The sequence below is a fragment of the Oncorhynchus clarkii genome, chromosome 20 (assembly GCF_045791955.1).
Source record: "Oncorhynchus clarkii lewisi isolate Uvic-CL-2024 chromosome 20, UVic_Ocla_1.0, whole genome shotgun sequence".
In the NCBI taxonomy this organism is placed as follows: Eukaryota; Metazoa; Chordata; class Actinopteri; order Salmoniformes; family Salmonidae; genus Oncorhynchus; species Oncorhynchus clarkii.
Window position 1 is genome coordinate 32917374 of NC_092166.1, and position 19190 is coordinate 32936563.

The window sequence follows — 19190 nt, forward strand, 5'->3', positions numbered from 1 at the left end:
AAAGAGATCATGTCTCAATTTGTTTAGAATTTTCTCAATGGCAGTATTAATCTGACTATTTGTGTACCCCCACACCTTGAATTTTCTTTGCATCTCAGCCATATTCTTGTCGAAATCTGACTTTTTTGCAAATTCTTTTAATTTGACAGAATTGGCAGTAGGGCAAACTGTGTTTCAAGGGAAGCGGGTGACAACTCATAGTGACCAGACATCGTGCTGAAGGCTGTCTTCCATTCATCCCCCTTCCAATGAAGATCAAATTGTAGCTCCACAGAGTTGTTTGATCGCAGCCGGTACCAACGGGAGAGGGTAGCGGTACTTCGTGGTGATGGATTTCAGATTTCTGTAATCAATGCACGGGCTCAACCCTCCGTCCTTCTTGCCATGAAGAAGAAGCCTGCCGATGCAGGGGAGGTGGACGTGCGAATGAAACCCTGCTGGAGCGCCTCCTGGATGTACACCATAGCATTGGTTTCAGCCACCGACAGAGGGTAGATGCGGCCACGTGGAGGCACAGAGCCTGCAAGCAGGTTGATGGCACAGTCCCAGAGGCGATGAAGAGAGAGACAGGTGGCGCAGGTCTTAGAAAAAACCTCCCGAAGATCAATCAAATATATTTATGAAGCCCTTTTTACGTCAGCCAATGTCACAAAGTGCTGAACAGAAACCCAGCCTAAAACCCCAAACAGCAAGCAATGCAGATGTAGAAGCATTTTGGCTAGGAAAAACTCCCTAGAAAGGCCGGAACCTAGGAAAAAAACCTAGAGAGGAACCAGGCTCTGAGGGGTGGCCAGTCCTCTTCTGGCTGTGCCGGGTGGAGATTATAACAGAACATGGCCAAGATGTTCAAACGACTTGTAGTAGAAAATTCTCTGCTGTTGGATGCCCCTTAAGTAATGTTGACTCGTTGAAGAACGAGGAGGACCTCATCCATAGCCGTTCCCAAAAATGAGCCAGCTGGTCATGGTGTTGACAAAGTAGGTGTCCCTGTTTGCTGACCATCTGGGAGATTAACTCCTGCTTCCATTTGTTAAGGTAGTATTCTGTAATGTAGACGCAGGGAGTCTGGTGCATTTAGTGAGTTTAATGATAACGAATATGGAATGATACAAAACAAGAGTCTGACCTGAAAACACAGACAATACTACCTGATGACTGACAAAACAGTGTACTAGATACATTTTAAGTAATGTAGGTAGTAATGAAATCCATGTTACGCTCGTCGTTGTAAGAATGGTCGGACCAAGGTGCAGCGTGGTAGGCGTACACCTTACTTTATTCAATAAACACCGAAAAAAATTATAATACAAACAAAACATAAAGTTTAGTAGGGCTAAACAGCACAGTACCAAAACAAGATCCCACAAACTACAGGTGGGAAAAAAATGCCTTGGTATGATCCCCAATCAGAGACAACGATAGACAGCTGCCTCTGATTGGGAACCATACCCGGCCAACAAAGAAATATAAAACATAGATTGCCCACCCTAGTCACACCCTGACCTAACCAAATAGAGAATTAAAAGTTAAATTAAAATCTAAGGTCAGGGCATGACAGATTATTATTTTTTTACCTTTATTTAACTAGGCAAGTCAGTTAAGAATAAATTCTTATTTACAATGACGGCCTATCCCGGCCGATGCTGGGCCAATTGTGCACCCCCCTATGGGACTCACAATCACAGCCGGATGTGATACAGCCTGATGATATGATCGTAATGATGGTTGCCAGGTGTGCATAAAGATGGATTGCCAGTACCGGTGGTTACTAGACCGGTGCCAGAGCGGGAGTAGACACAACAAATACGTGTCACACATACAATACCAGTCAAAAGTTTGGCCACACCTATTCGTTCCAGAGTTTTTATTTATTTGTACTATTTTCTACATTGTAGAATAATAGTGAAGACATCAAAACTATGAAATAACACACATGGAATCATGTAGTAACAAAAAAAAAAAGTGTTAAACAAATCAAAATATATTTTATATTTATCATGACACTAGGCGAGACCCAAATGCGGACAGGAGGCAGATGGTTGGAGTTTAAGATCTTTAATAAATCCAAAGGAAATAGGCAAGAGAATGGTTGTGGACAGGCAAAAGGTCATAGGTACAGAGTGGCAGGCAGGCTTGAGGTCAGGGTAGGCAGAATGCTCAGGCAGGCAGTAAACAGAGTCCAGAACAGGCAAGGGTCAAAACCAGGAGGACTGGGAAAAGGAGAAAAGGCAAAGCAGGAAAAAACGCTGGTAGGCTTGTACATACAAGACAAACTGGCACAGAGAAACAGGAAACACAGGGTTAAATAGACTGGGGAAAACAAGCGACACCTGGAGGGGGTGGAGACATTGTTGCATTAACGAGGACAGGTGAAACAGATCAGGGTGTGACAATATTTTAGATTCTTTAAAGTAGCCACTCTTTGCCTTTGACATCTTTGCACACTCTAGGAATTCTCTCAACCAGCCTCATGAGGTAGTCACCTGGAATGCATTTCAATTAACAGGTGTGCCTTGTTAAAAGTTTGTGTGGAACGTCTTGCATGTATTTTCATAGTTTTGATGTCTTCACTATTATTCTACAATGTCAAGAAAAGCCCTGGAATGAGTAGGTGTGTCCAGACTTTTGACTGATACTGTATCTGTGACCAATAGATGCATCTCTGTATTCCAAGTAATGTGAAATCCATAGATTAAGTTCTAATGACTTATTTCCTCACATGAACTATAACTCTGTGAAATATGGGCATATATGAATCCTACTACACTGGCTTTGACGCTTGTCGTATGTGGCAGGGCTAGCAAACTATTACGGACTACAAAAGGGAAACCCAGCTGTGAGCTGCCCAGTGACACGAGTCTACCAGACGAGCTAAATGCCTTTTATGTTCGAGGCAAGCAACGCTTAAGCATGCATGAGAGCACCAGATGTTCCAATGTGATCAAGACAGGTCAACATTCGCAAGGCCGCAGGGCCAGACAGATTACAAGGACGTGTAGTCAGAGCATGCGCAGACCAACTAGCAAGTGTTTTCACTGACATTTTCAACCTCTCCCTGACAGTCTGTAATACCTACATTTTTCAAGCAGACCCCCATAATCCCTGTGCCCAAGAAAGCGAAGGTAACCTGCCTGAATGACTACTGCCTGTAGCACTCACGTCGGTAGCCATGAAGTGCTTTGAAAGGCTGGTCCTGGCTCACATCAACACCATCATCCCGGAAACCCTAGATCAACTCCAATTTGCATAACGTCTCAAGAGATCCACAGAGGATGCATTCTCAATCGCACTCCACACTGCCCTTTCCCACCTGGACAAAAGGAACCTATGTGAGAATGCCTACAGCTCAGCGTTCAACACCAGTGCCCACAAAGCTCAGCACTAAGCTAAGGACCCTGGGACTAAACACCTCCCTCTGCAACTGGATCCTGGACTTCCTGACGGGCCGCCTCCAAGTGGTAAGGGTAAGCAACAACACATCTGCCACGCTGATCCGATCCTCAACACAGGGGCCCCTCAGGAGTGTGTGATTAGTCCCCTCCTGTACTCCCTGTTCACCCACAACTGCGTGGCCAAGCACGACTCCAACACCATCATTAAGTTTTCTGATGACACAACAGTGATCACCGACAACGATGAGAAAGTCTATAGGGAGGAGGTCAGAGACCTGGCAGTGTGGTGCCAGGACAACAAATGTGAGCAAGACAAAGGAGATGATTGTGTACTACAGGAAAAGGAGGACCGATCACGCCTCCATTCACATTGACAGGGCTGTAATGGAGCGGGTCGAGAGTTTCAAGTTCCTTGGTGTTCACATCCCCAACAAACTTAATGGTCCAAACACACCAAGACAGTCAAGAAGAGGCACGACAACACCTTTTCCCCATCAGGTGACTGAAAAGATTTGGCATGGGTCCCCAGATCATCAAAAAGTTCTACAGCTGCACCATCGAGAGCATCATGACCGGTTGCATTACCGCCTGATATGGCAACTGCTCGGCATCTGACCATAAGGCGCTACAGAGGGTAGTGCGTACGGCTCAGTACATCACTGGGGCCAAGCTTCCTTCCATCCAGCACCTATATACACAAGACAGTGTCAGAGGAAGGCCCAAGAAATTGTCAGACTCCAGTCACCCAAGTCATTGACTGTTCTCTCTGCTACCGCACGGCAAGCGGTACCGGAGTGCCAAGTCTAGGTCCAAAAGACTCCTTAACAGCTTCTACCCCCAAGCCATAAGACTGCTGAACAATTAATCAAATGAAAACGATTTACATTGACCCCCCCCCCCACACACACACACACACTTTTTTACACTGCTGCTACTCGCTGTTTATTATCTCACTTTACCCCTACCTACATGTACAAATTACCTTGACTAACTTGTACCCCCACACGTTCACTCGGTACCGGTAACCCTCGCATATAGCCTCTGTAGTTATTTTATTGTGCTACTTTTCATTTTTTTACTTTAGTTTATTTAGTAAATATTTTCGTAACTCTTTCTTGAATTGCATTGTTGGTTAAGGGCTTGTAAGTAAGCATGTCATGGTAAGGTACACCTGTTGTATTCGGCACGTGACAAATAAAAAAATAATTCGATTTTATATATGGGCAAACACACTACATGACCAAAAGTATATGGACACGTGCTCATCAAACATTAATATGGAGTTTGTCCCCCCTTTGCTGCTGTAACAGCACACTATGCAGTTTTTACACACTATGCGCTTCAGCACGCCACGGTCCCGTTCTGTGAGCTTGTGTAGCTTACCATTTCGCAGCTGAGACATTGTTGCTCCTAGACGTTTCCATCAGCACTTACAGTTGACCGGGGCAGCTCTACCAGCACAGAAATGTGAAAAACTGACTTGTAGGGAAGGTGGCATACCATTACGGTGCCACGTTGAAAGTCACTGAGCTCTTCAGTGAAGCCATTCTACTGCCAATTTTTGTCTATGGAGATTACATGGCTGTGTGCTCAATTTTATTCACCTGTCAGCAACGGGTGTGGCTGAAATGGCCAAATCCACTAATTTGAAGGGGTGTCCACATATTTTGTATATATAGTGTATGTTTCCACCACATATGCCCATATAAAACATATAAGTAATATAAATATATTGCCATATATTACTTTTCTTAAAGTACTATGGTCGTGTGGTCGAATCCCCCTAGAGCAACATTTTTATTTGATCACAAAACGCTCCACTGTTGGTCGTTGAGTCAAATAATGCTTATGTTGTACATGTACATTTTGTTTACACGTCTATGTAGTCTGCACTCAATGGTGTCTGAAAACTATACTTTCGAAAAACTATATATTTATATAACCTTACAAACATGGCGATTGCAGTGCCCATAAGTGTGTTTTAGAAGAGTTATTTTGCTGACCAGTCCTTTACAAGCGCTTTCATCCAATCCTAGTCCTGCTTTGCATAGAATGCCACACCCTCTCTATCGTCACTCAGGAGATGGTGGGGCCTGTGTGAGTTTCTGGTCCTCGTCTTGGCAGGACAGGGGAAACGCTCGGATTTTCAGAACTAAAGCAACAACTGACCGAGAGGGGTACAGTAAGGAAACGGGTTCAACCAATTGCTGATTCACTTCTAAAGGTGTATCATTATCAAGTATCCGTTTGGTTCTTAACTTGAGACAAAACAAAGTTCTAGAATTGTTTCGCGTCATTGTATCCGAAACGAGAACCCGTTTGAGGTTCGACGGATAGATAAAGCGACGGGGTCAGACAGACTATTGTTTCCCTGTGTTTTCTGTCCAACTTCAGCCATTAACAGGGTTAACAAAAAAAGACTGATATAAAAAATTCAATAAAAACTTTATCCAACGCCAGAGAATAAATGGGCTAAAACATGATTCCGGTAAGTTTGTTTCTTTGTTATTACTGAAGCGTGTCCGAGTGAGTGCGCCTGTGCAGTCTGACCATTTGAGCTAGTACGCCACAAAGGATCAAAATATCTGTTCCAACTTGTGAGCTGTTCCGCATTGTAAACTGTCTTGATGTTACATTTGTAACAATGTTAAAATTATGAGGGCTGTTTGGGCTACTATTAGCAAAGCGCCGGATATCTTTCTCTGTCGGCCACATTTGTACCTAGCATTTTTTTTTTGTCAAGGGCTACTAGTTTGCTCGCTCACTGGTTGACCCACATATTTTTGGGGGAATATAAATGTATAATTTCCGAAAACTAATGAGTTGCAACAGCACGCAGCATGATACATTAAGTTCGCTAATCACTTGGGTGATTTGGTTCTGAGTTCGGAGATTATATAGCCCAGCCCCTGACCGTCAGTCTCGTACATTGGATCAGGGCCAGCGCCCGAATGAACCAATTGGACTGCCATTTGAATTCTATAGGCGGGACCATTTTTATCAATGGGTGTTCTAGTAAATGGGTGTCACAATAAAGAATAAGCAGCTCCTGAGTTTCAAATTTGGCCAAACTTACAATTTATCCTAAATTTCTAACCATCTGCGTGTCAGTTTAGTATTTGTAAATGCAAATAAAAAGATGGACAAGTTTCAGATCAATTGTCAAGTGGTTAATCATAATCTAAATTAATTAAATTTATACAAATCAAAACGTTTAAATTCAACCAATGCAAGAGCACCAGCCTTTGCCATATGGACACATTGATTGCCCACACCGTGATCCATTGGTGACTAAAGAAATTAGCGCATGGAACTCCGAGAGAGGTCGACTGCGGCATTGGCCTATAGGCTATCACTCCCATCGTCAACTAAGTCATGCATAGGCTTAAAGCCAATAATTAGACACAGTAGAAAATATCCTGATACATTCAGGTTATTTTATTCCCATTCATCTCTTTTACGTCTGTCTTTATTTGAGCTATCTCTAGTGAAGTGCAATATTGTATGAACTCAGCAGTTTGGTGTGCTCAAGCGCGCACGCTCTACGTTATCAGGACAGAGGATCCACACACATGCTCATTGCTCACATGAAGCACTCCAAACAAAAGACAATGACAACATTTACAAAACTCGTAAATGATGGTTATGAAAAGTATAGCAGGTTGTGAACTCTGCAAACAACGTTTCCACTCTGAGAAAGTGAACGGTAAATGACTGTAATGCATGCATTAACAGAAATGAATGTAATCAAATGACTGGGATTAATGGTACATTTACTAGGCCTACTGGTTAAATATGTAAAAGGGAATTGATAAAAATATATAATCAAAGGGCAAACAATTCACACAATGAAACAATGAATGTGCAGGAATTGGCAGGAGACAATGGAGCACATTCTGGAAAGCTGAGTGCATGCATTCTGGAGAGCGATGCCCATATCTTTGCCACACAACCCTTCCGTTCTAGGCCTATTGCACTTGTGATTTAAAAATGTATTTAACCTTTATTTAACTAGGCAAGTCCAGTTAGGAAAAAATTCTTATTTACAATGATGGCTTACCCCGGCCAAACCCTGACCCGGGCGACGCTGGGCCAATTGTACGCTGCCCTATGGGACTCCCAATTACGGCCGGTTGTGATACAGCCTAGAATTGAACCAGGGTCTGTAGTGACACGTGATTTGTCACATGTGCCGAATACAACCGGTGTAGACCTTACAGTGAAATGCTTACTTACAAGCCCCTAACCAACAATGCAGTTTAAAAAGAACAAGTGCTAAGTAAATAAAAAAATAACTAACAAATAATTAAAGAGCAGCAGTAAAATAACAAGAGGCTATAAACAGGGGGTACCGGTACAGAGTCAATGTGCGGCGGCACCGGTTAGTCAAGGTAATTGAGGTACAATGTACATGTAGGTTGAGTTAAAGTGACTATGCATAGATGATAACCAGAGTAGCAGCAGTGTAAAAGGGGGGGGGGGGGGGCAATGCAAATAGCCTGGTTAGCCATTTAATTAGCTGTTCAGGAGTCTTATGGCTTGGGGGTGGAAGCTGTTCATTCTTTTGGACCTAGACTTGGCGCTCCAGTACCGCTTGCCATGCGATAGCAGAGAGAACAGTCTATGACTAGGGTGGCTGGACTCTTTGATCATTTTTAGGGCTTTCCTCTGACACCGCCTGGTATAGAGGTCTTGGATGGCAGGAAGCTTGGCCCTGTGATGTACTGGGCCGTACATCTACCCTTTGTAGTGCCTTGCAAGCATTTGCCATACCAGGCATTGATACAACCAGCCATGATTCCCTCGATGGTGCAGCTGTAGAACTTTTTGAGGATCTGAGGACCCTTGCCAAATCTTTTCAGTCTCCTGAGGGGGAATAGGCTTTGTCTTGCCCTCTTCACGACTGTCTTGTGTGTCTGGACCATGATACTTTGTTGGTGATGTGAACACCAAGGAACTTGAAGCTCTCAACCTGCTTCACTGCAGCCCAGATGACAATGGGGGTGTGCTCGGTCCTTCTTTTCTTGTAGTCCACAATCATCTCCTTTGTCTTGAACACATTGAGGGAGAGGTTGTTGTCCTGGCATCACCCTATAGGCTGTCTCATCGTTGTTAGTGATCAGGCCTACCACTGTTGTCATAGGCAAACTTAATGATGGTGTTGGAGTCGTGCTTGGCCATGCAGTCATGAGTGAACAGGGAGTACAGGAAGGGACTGAGCATGCACCCCTGAAAGGGGCCCTGTGTTGAGGATCAGCGTGGTGGATGTGTTTGTGTTACTTGCCTCGACGCAAGCATAGAAGTAATTTAGCTCATCTGGTAGGCTCGTGTCACTGGGCAGCCCATGGCTGTGCTTCCCTTTGTAGTCTGTAATAGTTTGCAAGTCCTGCCACATCCGACGAGTGTCGGAACTGGTGTAGTATGATTCAATCTTAGTCCTGTATTGACACTTTGCCTGTTTGATGGTTCGTCGGAGGGCAGAGCGGGATTTCTTATAAGCTTCCGGGTTAGTCCCGCTCCTTGAAAGAGGCAGCTCTTCCCTTTAGCTCGTGCGGATGTTGCCTGTAATCAATGGCTTCTGGTTGGGGTATGCAGGTACAGTCACTGTGGGGATGACGTCATCGATGCACTTATTGATGAAGCCTGTGACTGGTGTACTCATCAATGCCATCTGAAGAATCCCGGAACATATTCCAGTTGGTGCAAGAAAAACAGTCCTGTAGCTTAGCGAATGACGGGATGAGGGCCTTGTCGGGTGTCTGGAGTAAATCCTTTGCGTCCGAGTCGTTAAAGAAAAGAAAAATCTTAATCAGTATGGGGTGAATAATTGCTGTTCTGATTTCTGGAAGCTCTTTTCTCGTCATAAGAGATGGTGGCAGAAACATTATGTACAAAATAAGTTACAAATTATGATAGGGGAAAAAAACACGTACATTTGGTTAGGGCACCGTAAAACGGCAGCCATCTCCAGCGCCATTTGGATAGGCAAGGTGGTAGAGTTGCCCGCCCATAATGCCGGCCCAGAATTAAACCGCATATCTTAGTCAACTTGATCTAATTTCTCAAATACTTTGCTAATTTAATTTTGGGTTACTTTCGGCTTATTATGTTATTGCAATCATCATTTAAACTCCTAGCTGGAAGGCTGCAGGGTTTGCATATTTTGTCCCAGTTATGCCCTTATTCATTCATCGTATACAGTCGTGGCCAAAAGTTTGAGAATGACACAAATATTAATTTCCACAAATGTTGCTGCTTCAGTGTCTTTAGATATTTTTGTCAGATATTACTATGGAATACTGAAGTATAATTACAAGCATTTCATAAGTGTCAAAGGCTTTTGACAATTACATGAAGTTCATGCAAAGAGTCAATATTTGCAGTGTTGACCCTTCTTTTTCAAGACCTCTGCAATCTGGCCTGGCATGCTGTCAATTAACTTCTGGGCCACATCCTGACTGATGGCAGCTCATTCTTGCTTGGAGTTTGTCAGAATTTGTGGGTTTTTGTTTGTCCATCCACCTCTTGAGGATTGACCACAAGTCCTCAATGGGATTAAGGTCTGGGGAGTTTCCTGGCCTTGGACCCAAAATATCAATGTTTTGTTCCCCGAGCCACTTAGTTATCACTTTTGCCTTATATCAAGGTGCTCCATCATGCTGGAAAAGGCATTGTTCGTCACCAAACTGTTCCTGGATGGTTGGGAGAAGTTGCTCTCGAAGGATGTGTTGGTACCATTCTTTATTCATTGCTGTGTTCTTAGGCAAAATTGTGAGTGAGCCCACGCCCTTGGCTGAGAAGCAACCCCACACATAAATGGTCTCAGGATGCTTTACTGTTGGCATGACACAGGACTGATGGTAGTGCTCACCTTGTCTTCTCCGGACAAACTTTTTTTCCGGGTGCCCCAAACAATCGGAAAGGGGATTCAAAAAGAAAATGACTTTACCCAAGTCCTCAGCACTCCAATCCCTGTACTTTTAGCAGAATATCAGTTTGTCCCTGATGTTTTTCCTGGAGAGAAGTGGCTTCTTTGCTGCCCTTCTTGACACCAGGCCATCCTCCAAATGTCTTCGCCTCAATTCAGCTAATGAAGGTTCGGTATTGGCAATCGAAGTTGAATTAGATGTTAGTTAATTTTTGTCATTTAGCAGATGCTTTTATCCAGAGTGACCTACAGGAGCAATTAGGGTGAAGTGCATTGCTCAAGGGCACATTGGCAGACTTTTCACCTCGTTGCCTCTGGGGTTCGAACCAGCGACCTGTCTGTTACTGGCCCAATGCTCTTAATCGCTAGGCTACCTGCCGTTAGCGCCAGGCTAGGACATCCAGACTGAAGCCCCTCCAGGACCAGGGGGGCAAAAATGGACCGTATGGGATATTGGATTTAGTCCGAACTTTGTAAATATATTTGTCAGGGGGAAATGTCCACATGATACACATGCAGTACACACTACAGTACAATAAAATGTTTACTTCCAGGTTCCCTCTCAATAATGCTACAACAAAAGGAATATAAGAAATACAAAATATGCACTTGTTGCGTTCCATAGTTTTCTCTGTGAATTGACAGTTAACTTCATTTATGCTTTTGGTCAGGTCAGGGCAGAGTTGTACATAAATTCTCCCTAATAGCCAATCTCGAGTTTGCCTTTTGTATGAAGTCAACTGTCCTCTGCCATAGCTGTTTTATTGCTGTTTTTCAAAAAGAGATTATATTATAAAACATCTTACTCTAATTTTTATATATTTTCTCATGTATGAATCGCCTACACATTGAGAATGTCAAATGTTCAATCTATTTTCTCTTTCCATAGGTGTTTCTGTTGTGACTCACTGCCTCTGGTGTGGGGTCAAACTTCATTCTCAGAGGACAGAGAACTTGTGAAAAGAGGACAGAGCGCTTTGAAAAGTAGATGCAATTATACTTAGCTGTGGATATTGTCTCACATTCCTACAACCCAAAGGACCAACTGCACGGACAACTGGTAAAGTACGTTAAAATACATTTTTTTCCAACATTCTTGCTTGTAGAGGTCGTGAGAGCACACTTTCCTGATTCAAATGCTAATTTCAGTCCGACGGGCAAGCGATCTACCTGTTGGAGACCCCTGGACTAGACATTGGCAAACTCCAGTGCTATTTCTCATATTTTTTTGTTAGTGCGATAATCAATTTGAGCACAATGTATTTTACATCTTTGTCTTATCTCTACTAGACTGGAGTGACGTGCGGTGACACCACCGCTGGCAACACACATTGACCGTAACAGAAGAATAGGCCTGGAGGTGAATATGGAGACATTCCAGAGTGACGTCACAAAGACGGCGTGTGAAGGAAAGCATGCCGCCCCGCGTTCCTCCAAAACGCCACACCACCAGATAACCAATGGAAAGAGCCATCTATCCTTTGACCACGATGCAACAGACAGTGATGGAGGCAAGGTTAGAGATGGTGGTGTTAGTTTCAGCACCAACCACAACTCTGTGGTGTGCCTGCCTTTGGTCTCTGAGGGCCCGAAGCTAGTATGGACACAGTCAAATCAGACACGTGAGCTTGACACCATCCAAGAGCTGATCCAGGCATTCAATGTGTTCCCATACCCAACATCTCGTGAGGTGAATGCCTTGGCACGGCTCTGTGCCCTGCCTCTGGACAAAGTCAAGGTCTGGTTCATGGTGCAGAGAATCAAATACGGCATCAGCTGGGCCTCAGAGGAGATTGAGGAGACGCGTGGCAAGCTGGCCGGACCTGAGTGGACTAACGACTATGCAAATGAGAAAGAGGAGATAAAGATGAGGACGGGGTGTGGGGAGATGTCTGTGGAAGCAGAGGACACAGGCCAAATGAATAATGGTCTTAACTCTTCCCTGCTCCACCCAAGAAAACGTGCCAGACATGAGACTCCAGAACACTGCAAACCAGCCTCCACCATCCGACATTTCAGTTCCTGTCTCCCACCCCCTCAGGATTCATACTACTACCGCCCTCCTGTAGACATGCCAGCAACTACCGCGACAGAGGCTTCCCTGAACCTCTCTGAGACCTCACTTGGCTCTCCACAGCGACAACAACGCGGACGCTACAAAAAGACCAAAGCTCAGCTTGCAGTCCTTCGCAGCAGCTTCCTGCGTGAAAACTGGCCTGCAGAGACAGAGCTCCGATGCCTGCAGAATGAAACGGGCCTGAGCCGCAATGACATCCGCAAATGGTTCAGCGACAGCCGGTACCAGCTTAGAAATGGGCGCGGACTGCTAAGAACATCCATGGTCTACCCTCAGCTCATCATAGGAGAAGCAAAGGACGAGTCTCAGCAACTCCAGTCTTTTCCACGCGTAGCTCACAGGCCTCGGGATCAAGAAAATTATATTGAAGTGCAGAGAGGGGCTCAATGGAAGGGAGCTCGCAGCAATGGGGTGAAAGATTCACATTTCTTCCAGAACTTCCTGTCAAACAGCCTGGAGACCTTTGGGGAGGGAGCAGTAGAGGCGGAGGAGGACGAGGTTGCAGAGGAAGCCTCTGTTCACACTGAGACTGTTAAGGAAGAGGAGGTGAAAAATGAAGAAAAGCCCCTACAGTTGATTAGGGGCAACAAAGACCCAGAGATTAAACAACCACCATCAGCCGTTACCATCTGTGCTTCTTCCCCCCCCTCTCATTCTACCACCCCTCCCCTTTCGACTATTGTCCCCACTATTAAGCATAGTTCCACTAGCACCAGCACCCTGCAGAAGTCTGCTCGCTCAGCCAAAGCCTCACTCACAGCCCTGTCTCTCTCCAGTCCTCCCTCATCCTGGTCTACTCTTACACCTGCTGGCCGACTACGGAAGACCAAGGAACAACTGGACATACTAAAGGAGCACTTCCTGCACTGCCAGTGGCCTAAGAGTGAGGACTACACCCAGCTGGTAGAACTCACAGGCTTGCCCCGTGCAGACATCATCCAGTGGTTTGGGGATACGCGCTACGCTGTTAAAAATGGGCAGCTACGCTGGGTGCAGGGGGTCCGTGAGCAATTTCTGTCTGAACTAGCCACACAGCAAAATGGCAGTGGAGTCACCGGTGGAAACGGTTCCAGTGGGATCCCTCGGGTTATGGGTAGCCGCAAACGTAAGTCTCAAGCGAATGGCGCCACAGCAGCATCCACTGCCGATTTCCCGGACATCAAGCCGCTGGGGGTTTACCATCGCTTGACTGGGGTTCTTCATGAGAAAGACCTTGATGCCCTTTGCAAAAAGTCACGAATGAGCTACCAGCAGGTGCGAGACTGGTTTGCATCTCAGGAGAGCAAGGAAATTGACCCAGAAACCAATGTTACTGATTGAGATGAGGAAATTGTGGGCGGATAAGGGTTGGAAATCAGCACTCTTTTTACAGAGGACAAGACTGATCATCTCTACGCAGAACGATGACGCTCCTTAGTTACAAAAACGTTTCATATTGAATTGACTTTGCTCTAATGTGAGCAGGTGTGACTCTTAAATGCTTACAGTCTTTCTAGTATAAGCACAGATCTGGTGACTGTGCTGAATTATTGCTGCATTCAGTGTTTTGTTTTCTCATAAGCTTGGTCTTGAAGTCCTGCTTGTGCTGCCTGCCTACTATAGATAGGACAGTACCTAGTGCACTGGTTCAATTCCCCCACCCCCTTATTTTGTTTGTGTGTTATGATATAATTTGTAGTCCAGTATTGTAGCAAAATATAATTAACTGGATATAAAGTATGTATTGGTTGGAGCTCCTTAGGTAGTGTGGTTCTCCATTTTATTCAGAAGTGAAACTACACTGTGGAAACCTAAATAGAACAATTTATGAGCCTTAGGGTAAAGACACTGACTAATCACTGAAAGTATTTTCATTCCTTTACAACCTACAATTCCTCTTCGCTAGATTAACAAACTGGACATTAACACTTTATCCTTCTAAATAGACACGTTGCACTTGATTTTTTTTAACCCTGACATTTTAGCTGCCATAATGTTAATTAAATAGATTCCTTTTTATAAAAGTTTGAATTCCTATTAAAATTGTTATGCAGTTTGCACTGACCTACAAATGTTTTAAAGTGAAGTTCAATGTCCATGCAGACCATATGTTTAAAACATTTTGATCAACTGAATTGCACTCTTTGGTCCTGTAAAATCCTGTATTTTTGGCCTCTGCTCACCTCTCAAAATGAATTATGTTCTGAAGTGCTGCAATGTAGGCTTATTTTATTGTTGTGTGTGCAGTTTATTTCCCCTTGTTCATACCCCAGATTGGTGGGAGTAGAGTATTCTGCCTATATCGAGCATTTGTGTGAGTAGAATGATTAGGGGCACAGAGGTCACTGGAATTGTGTAATCCAACCAAATTCAAAGTTCAGGCATAGAAGTAATAGATTGGCTTAGTCCACTATAATCCAAAGCAATAACTAGTGTTTTGTGCAGGCCATTTCCTATGCCTCAGAGATTAAAAAGCATGCAAATGTGTCATTCAAACAGGTATACTGGAAAGTATTTAATCAACATTTTCTAGTGTAGAAGTTTATTCTGTTAGCTATGAGAAGATTACACGTGGAAGTACAAGAATACTGAAGGAGAAATGTTAATGTCCTATTACACTTGTCACATTGCAGCCTTCAGTTGTAAACAGTTTTTTTACATTTGTACTTCACTGGATAGATGGCACTCATTTTCATAAATTAATCTTTGTTACATTTCAAATGTGCCCTACTGCGTCACTAGAAACAAGTAAAAAAACATATTTGCAAATGTGTGAATGTTTTCTTGTTTGTGTGAACTGGTTCGATGGAGGCCTTTCATTCCCTGAACATTCTGAGATGGGGGTCAGCTTTTCATCACAGATGCTGCAGAAAGAGGTAAGAACTATGCCAAAATACTTAGTTGTCTTTTGGCTTAATGTTATGTTAGGTCACATACTGAAATCAATCAGAATTTATCCATTGGATTTCAGTTGTCATTGACGAAATGTAATTTTAATTCCAATGGGGTTTACTTGCCATTTCTGAAAGGATTTGCAGAGTGTAGTGATTAACCCAGTCAAGAACTGGTATTGGATGTTAGTCAGATTCTCAGACCTGAGAATGGAGGAGAGGGGTCTGCTCAGTCTTAACTACTACAACTTTCAATGATGCACTGTGGAAATCAACTGATATTAATGAATTCTTACCGGATGGGAGTGTTAATAATGGTGGGTGTCCCTATTCGGAGAGATAAAAACGATTAACATTTCAGTCCCACATTTGACAGTTTGATGTTCCAAGTGATTAACAGAACAATAAAGTATTGTTCCATGAATGGATAACCATGGCATGCTAAGACAATTTTGTGCCAATATTTTACCGTCTGTATGTGGACTTTAAAAAAATAGATTGCTACCAATCATGAGAAACGGCAGTAGAATGAATACACACTGAACAAAAATATAAATGCAACATGTAAAAGCGTTGATCCCATGTTTCATGAGCTGAAATAAAAGATCCCAGTCATTTTCCATATGCACAAAAATCTTACTTCTCAAATTTTGTGCACAAATTTGTTTATATCCCTGTTAGTGAGCGTTTCTCCTTTGGCAAGATCATCCATCCACCTGACCGGTGTGGCATATCAAGAAGCTGATTAAACCGGATTATTACACCGGTGCATCAAAGAAACTAAAATGTGCAGTTTTGTCAGACGACACAATGTCGCAGAGGTCTCAAGTTGAGGGAGATTGCAATTGACATGCTGACAGCAGGAATGTCCACCAGAGCTGTTGGCAGACACTTTAATTTCTTTACCATAAACCACCTCCAACGTAGATGACATTTCTTTAGTAGGACAGCCAACCGGTCTCACAACTGCAGACCATGTGTAATGGCGTTGTGTGGGTGAGCAGTTTGCTGATGTCAACATTGTGAACAGTTCCCCATGGTGGTGTACGCTACGGACAATGATCAGAATTGCATTTTACCGATTGGCAATTTGAATGCACAAAAATACAGTGAAGAGAGGCAAGTTTATTTTTAAAGGTAACTAACCAACAGATGCATATCTGTATACCCAGTCATGTGAAATCCATAGATGAAGGCCTAATGAATTTATTTCAATTGACTGATCCCCTCATAAGAAACTGTAACTCAATGAAATTACATTTTGTTCAGTGGTACAGCTTGGTAATTTTTGTACGGTTAGAAATGATACAATTTGAACGTGTCAATGTGTGAAAATAATGGTTGTGGAAGATCCTTTCCCTCCCCTGATCCCAACCCCTCCTAGCTGTCACTTTGTGGACTGTTGAATTATTTCTGTGACGTCTTTAAAAAATGTTTAGCATGAAAATGTGGCCAAAATGTTTTGTTTTTTTATGAGATCAAGTAATCTGGTATGTACCACTCGTGCAGAGAGTTACCACCCTCGTGCAGAGAGTTCAGGCTGGAGAGTGATGTGGCAGAACCAGGCAGAGTCTGTGAGCAGGCAGGATTGAGACCATAAGCAAAGGCACTACTGGAGGAAAGAGTTAGTCAGATGCAGAAGAATGTCAAGACAGAGGACAGGGACATGAAACCCACTTCAGCTAAGAAGGAATGCAAATTCACTGCAAGGGTGAGTAGAGTTTCTGTCTCTGAACCTCTCCTGGGATTCAGCAGAGCCTGGGTGTGTCAAACAGTTATTGATGGGTGAAAACATCTCTGAATTGAATAGATTGTTTGACAGACTGTTTTGTTAGTACGCGTACAGATGTAGGTTCTTAATTTTTGCCAGTTTGCTACAGCATGAAGATAATCATGCAATAACAGGACATGGATATGGATTATGATGAATCAAATCTGAAATTTGAAAGTGGAAATGACAAACATCAGAAGCCTTTTCAAACCTCAATTACACTACAAGTTTTACATTTCCTGCATTGAAGAAATCCTGCAACAGGGTGATCAAATTAAGATCCGACATCTGTACGCGTACTAACAAAACAGGTTGCCCAGCCTAGCGGTGATACAATCTTCGGCAAAATCATTCGCAAGGAGATTCCTGCAAAAATATTATTTGAAGATGATATATCTTCTATCTAATAGGATGTGAGCGAGGGGTGGCTGTAAGAGCAAGGATAGATACAGAAAGTGGCACACCATTGCTCATCATCTGAGGTTTAAAATGGATTTCCCCATGGGGATTGATTGAAATAATATCATCATGTCAAGATCTCTAAGATGCATCTAACCACAACCCATCAGTGTTCCCCATTACCTGGGGAGATGACAGCCACTGGTAGACATACCTTTTACACTGCTGGGGAAACAGATCTCAGTTGTCAGTAAACGCTTTGAGCTCATGAGATATATTGAAAATCAATATGATAAATAGTAGAGACCCCCCCCCCCAAAAAAGTATAATATATAAAGTCAGAAGTTTACATGCACTTAGTTTGGAGTCATTAAAACTCGTTTTTCAAACTCTCCACACATTTCTTGTTAACAAACTATAGTTTTGGCAAGTCGGTTAGGACATCTACATTGTGCGTGACAAGTAATTTTTCAAACAATTGTTTACAGGGAGATTATTTCACTTATAATTCACTGTATCACAATTCCAGTGGGTCAGAAGAAAACATACACAGTTGACTGTGCCTTTAAACAGCTTGGGAAATTCCAGAAAATTATGTAATGGCTTTAGAAGTCAATTGGAGGTATTTCAAGGCCTACCTTCAATGCCTCTTTGCTTGACATCATAGGAAAATCAAAATAAATCAGCAATGACCTCAGAAAAAAAATTGTAGACCTCCACAAGTCTGGTTCATCCTTGGGAGCAATTTCCAAACACCTGAAGGTATCACGTTCATCTGTACAAACAATGGTACGCAAGTATAAACACCATGGAACCACGCAGCCATCATACCGCTCAGGAAGGAGAGGCGTTCTGTCTCCTAGAGATTAACGTACGTTTGTGCGAAAAGTGCAAAACAATCCCAGAACAGCAAAGGACCTTGTGAAGATGCTGGAGGAAACAGGTACAAAAGTATCTGTATCCACAGTAAAACGAGTCCGATATTGACAACCTGAAAGGCTGCTCAGCAAGGAAGAAGCCACTGCTCCAAAACCGCCATAAAAAAGTCAGACTACGGTTTGCAACTGCACATGAGGACAAAGATTGTACTTTTTGGAGAAATGTCCTCCGGTCTGATGAAACAAAAATAGAACTGTTTGGACATAATGACCATCGTTATGTTTGGAGGAAAAAGAGGGAGGCTTGCAAGCCGAAGAACACCATCCCAACCGTGAAGCAAAGGGGTGGCAGCATCATGTTGTGGTGGTGCTTTGCTTCAGGAGGGATTGGTGCACTTCACAAAATAGACATCAGTCAGGAAGTTAAAGCTTGGTGGCAAATGGGTCTTCCAAATGGACAATGACCCCAAGCATAATTTCAATAGTGGCAAAATGGCTTAATGACAACAAAGTCAAGGTATTGTAGTGGCCATCACAAAGCCCTGACCTCAATCCTATAGAAAATGTGTAGGCAGAACTGAAAAAGCATGTGCGAGCAAGGCGGCCTACAAACCTGACTCAGTTACACCACCTGTCAGGAGGAACGGGCCAAAATTCACCCAACATAGTGGGAAGCTTGTGGAAGTAAAATTTTAAGGCAATGCTACCAAATACTAATTGAGTGTGTCAACTTCTGACCCACTGGGAATGTGATGAAAGAAATCAAATCTGAAATAAATCGATTGACATTTCACATTCTTAAAATAAAGTGGTGATCGTAACTGCCCTAAAACAAGGAATTTTTACTTGGATTAAATGTCAGGAATTGTGAAAAA

At 43.3% G+C, this 19190-nt stretch overlaps 1 protein-coding gene across 3 annotated transcripts; it reads left to right on the top strand.

Annotated features, from left to right (window-relative positions):
• The first annotated feature begins 5449 nt into the window (after positions 1-5449).
• Positions 5450-15145, top strand: LOC139376262 (homeobox and leucine zipper protein Homez-like). Of its 3 annotated transcripts, none has more exons than XM_071118604.1 (3): positions 5450-5880; positions 11210-11385; positions 11611-15145. In XM_071118604.1, exon 3 carries the CDS (start codon positions 11687-11689, stop codon positions 13715-13717), a length of 2031 nt encoding a protein of 676 aa, XP_070974705.1. In that variant the 5' UTR covers positions 5450-5880; positions 11210-11385; positions 11611-11686; the 3' UTR covers positions 13718-15145. The 3 variants fall into 3 exon arrangements, with proteins under 3 accessions (XP_070974705.1, XP_070974707.1, XP_070974708.1); XM_071118606.1 differs by having other exon boundaries at positions 5467-5880; positions 11210-11380; XM_071118607.1 differs by having other exon boundaries at positions 5467-5569; positions 11210-11380.
• The last annotated feature ends 4045 nt before the right edge of the window (positions 15146-19190 follow it).

Excerpts from the sequence above, each read along its gene's own strand:
- LOC139376262 (XM_071118604.1), top strand. The coding sequence starts at position 11,687 with ATGGAGACATTCCAGAGTGACGTCACAAAGACGGCGTGTGAAGGAAAG.